The 3,483-nt window shown below is 56.9% G+C and overlaps 1 protein-coding gene across 1 annotated transcript in view; it reads left to right on the forward strand.

The window, feature by feature from the left end:
* SAMD11 (sterile alpha motif domain containing 11) overlaps positions 1-3,483 on the forward strand; it is a 127,836-nt gene that overhangs the window by 110,075 nt on the left and 14,278 nt on the right. Inside the window, 3 exon segments of the mRNA XM_009646780.2 lie at positions 768-883; positions 1,273-1,351; positions 1,627-2,330. Coding sequence (XP_009645075.2) covers positions 768-883; positions 1,273-1,351; positions 1,627-2,330 — 899 coding nt within the window.

Genomic DNA, 3,483 nt, shown 5'->3' on the forward strand with positions numbered 1-3,483 from the left:
CCCCCCCGCAAGCAAGTGCTCCCTGCCTTGCTTCCAGGCATTGTCCCATTCCCCCCCCTCAGACCTGCCCCTTCTGGCTTACTTGCTACCTTACGTCTGCTCTACCCATTCTTGCCAGCATCACCCCCCCCTTCTCCAGCAGTATTCCTTTCCACCGCTCCTGTGGCGCTTCCCGCTCACATCCCTCTCCCTATCTCTCCTCTCCATGTCTTTCTCTGCCTCACTTACAACTTTTCTCTCCAGAATTAAAGATCACCTATTGTCCCAGCTAGGACAGCGATTTTTTTTTTTTTTTTTTTTTTTTTTCCAAGGCATGCCAGTGATGCCTTCAAATCTTCCCAAACCCACTCTCCAGCTCCCAAAATAGAGAAAGCTTTTTCAGCTGTAAGGTACTGGGAGACAGAAACCTAAGCCTGCTAAGGGGATGGGCAGATGCAGCATCTTCAGCCTTGCCTTTGCTTAGCCCTGGGCAGCCAAAACCCCTTTAAACAGCCCAGCTGAAAGGCCACAGAAGCAAACATATCACGGTGGGAAGTATGTGGGACCTATGGAGTCCTGGCTGCTTTCTTCCCCTTATGGTTCTGCTTCTTTTCTTTTTTTTTCTCTCCCTTTTAAGAGTTTTGCATGTGGGTGAGTAGGCATATTTCTATCTCGGAACAGCCTCCAGTACAGAATGCAGGTCATCTGCAGGAGGGATGTTCTTCCTGTGGGCACTGGGGATGCAGCCTCCAGGTTTTCAATGTGAATTTGTTTTCTGATTTCTGCAGGGAGATATCCCACCCACCGCCTCTGCTTTCACCCCAGAACGCACCCCATATTGCCCTGGGGCCCCACTTAAGACCTCCTTTCCTTGGGGTGCCTTCGGCTCTGTGCCAGACACCAGGTGAGTGCGTAAGAAATGCTTGCAGTCAGCCAGGGGGAGCGGGTAGAGCGAAGACTCAGGCTGTGACAAACTGTCCTTTAGCCAAACAGCCCAGGCACGTTTCCTGTGTTCCCCTGTTGCTGTTGTGCTGACTTCACCCTTGTTTTGCAGTGCTAGGAGCAGGGTGCCTTGGCTGCTCTCTCTCTGCATCCCCACCAGCCTCCCTGGTCCCATGTTTCGGCAGCAGGCTGTGTTTCCTTGGGAGTAAGGGAATAGATGGGCTCTAGAACAGAAAGGCAGCGCTCAGCTGCCCTTTCCTGCTCAGTTAGCCCTCTGGGGGGCTGGCCCCATGTTAGCAGAGAGTCAATGCTAGATTAATAACCCCGTATTATTGTTCTCCCTGTTCCCAGGTTATGGATTCCTACAGCCGGCACAAGCAGAGATGTTTGCACGGCAGCAAGAGATGCTACGAAAGCAAAACCTGGCAAGGTAAAGAGTGTAGAGGGCTTAGCCTGCCTGGGCTTGGGTTGCATTTTTCCTTCCCTTCCCTAGCAGCAGGCTAGGAGTGCACCCAGAGTAACGTGGGGTGCTGTGTTGGATGAGCTGTGCGCAGGCGACGGAGCCGTGTCCGGGCGAGACCAACGGGAGCAATGTGCGGGTGTGGAGGCGACACCTTGATCCTGCAAGCTCTGGTTCAGCGTGGCCGGGGCAAGTTACTCGCAGAGCCTCACCCCAGCGTTCCCTCTCTGCCTCTCCCAATTTAGGTTGGAGATGTCGGCCGAGATCATCCGCCAGAAGGAGCTGGAGAATCTCCACAGGCAAAGGCTACTGGCTGGCGACCCGCTGAGCCTGCATCCCGGCTTGCCCCCAGACCACCCGGCCCTGCGCAACGTGCACGACATCCCCGAGGGCCACCCGCTGCGGGAGGAGCTCTCCCGGAGGAACGCCATGCTGGTGCTGCGGCACAATAACACTCCCCTGCTCTCCCTCAACCCCAGCGTCCCCAGCAGCGCCACGCCGCCCAAGGAGCAGCCCCGGCGGGGCAGTCGGAAATCGGCACACCACCGCGCTGAGCCACAGGGGCTGAGCGAGGCCAAGGAGCTGGCGGAGCCCCGGGCGCGGGATGGGGTGCCAGACTGTAACGACGAGGAGATGAAGGACTCTGAGAGCGATGCGGATGTGAGCGACGAGAAGCCGGAGAGCCTGAAGGCCGAGAGCAGCAGCTCGGCTGCTGAGCTTAAGGAGTGCAAAGAGACGGGCAAAGTCTGTGAAGGGGCCAAGGAGCTGGGTGAAGCAGCTGCTGGCCAAAACGCCCCCTGCAGCTCCTCGAGCGCCGAGTCCCCCAGCCATTTGCTTGGCCCAGGCATCAACAAAAATGAGGTGAAATACCTCCCGCCAGCCTCCATCCCACCACCACAGCCGCTGCCCTTCGGATTCCCTTACACGATGAGCCCTTACTTCCATGCAGGTGAGTGCACGGGGGCCTGTCGTGGCGCTACGGCCTGGAGCAGTGACATGTTTTGCAGCATGCTAAAAGCAGGACTCTTCCCCCTTGATGTTCTGCAGTGCGGTTCTAGTTCTTTTTTCTCTGCAGGGAACCAAGTGCCGCCTTTTAATTAAAGGATTCCATTTTCAATGAAGCAAATCAAGGGTCCTAAAGAGGGCCAGCAGGGACAAAGTGAGCCCCAAGCACGCGAGAAGGGAGATTGCAATATGATGGACTAAGGGATCTTGCAATCGCTCGGGCCTTCTTTGGAAGCCGTGTTTCAGGACAGACGCCAGTGAACTATATAGGGGGCTTCAGGGAGAGGCAACAAAAATTATTAATGGCTGCAAAGTGCTGCTCCACAAAGTAAAGGGCCAGAAGTATCGTATCTGGAAGGGTGGCCTGAAAGGCTGTACAGGCTGTTGGGTTGTGATTTCCAAGCGGTGGGGACTGGAGGGGCCAGGTTGGAGAGAAGCACCTAGATACAGCAGGGCAAAGGAAGGGAAGGAGAGCTTCCCAGGGTGGCTTGGATCTGCCCTGCGTGGGCAGAGGCCACAGGCTGGTGGCGAGGTGGCACTGGGGATGCACAGGGCTGGAGGGTGGCTGGCTCGTTGCCACGTGCCTGGTTTTCCTTCTGCACATTGCCATGCTTTGAGGAGAGGGAAATGAAGGATTAAGGCTGCAGCGTTTTCCTCCCTGCTGAGTGATGTTTCTGGGACATTTCCAGGGTAGCATGTGAGATGACAGCACCTTTGGGATGGGGTGTCAAGAGTTCCCCAGCAGTGACTTAGACATTTTGGCTGCCCCAGTGCCCTTGGAGGGGTCAGCGTTGCCACTGCTGCGCCCCTTTTCCAGGGCAGCGGTAGATGGGCTCTGTCCTCTGCCTGTGGTGTTTTTCTTGGTCTCGCAGGCACTGGTATAGCTGGATCGGCGCCTGCTCGATGGGACAGGCAGGGAATTCCTTGCCAGCCCTCTGGTGCCCAGTGGCGCGGGCCCTTGGGCTATGGAGATGGGCAGCAGGGGCGGGCGCAGCTGGAGCCAGAGAGGAGCAGTGAGTAGAGGTGCTACAGAGTGGGGTTCCAAACCCTGGGAGCCCAGGGCTCTCCTGCAGGCAGAGCAGGGTGGCAGCCCCACT

Source organism: Egretta garzetta, unplaced genomic scaffold (genome assembly GCF_000687185.1).
Source record: "Egretta garzetta isolate BGI_Z169 unplaced genomic scaffold, ASM68718v1 scaffold29, whole genome shotgun sequence".
Taxonomy (NCBI): domain Eukaryota; kingdom Metazoa; phylum Chordata; class Aves; order Pelecaniformes; family Ardeidae; genus Egretta; species Egretta garzetta.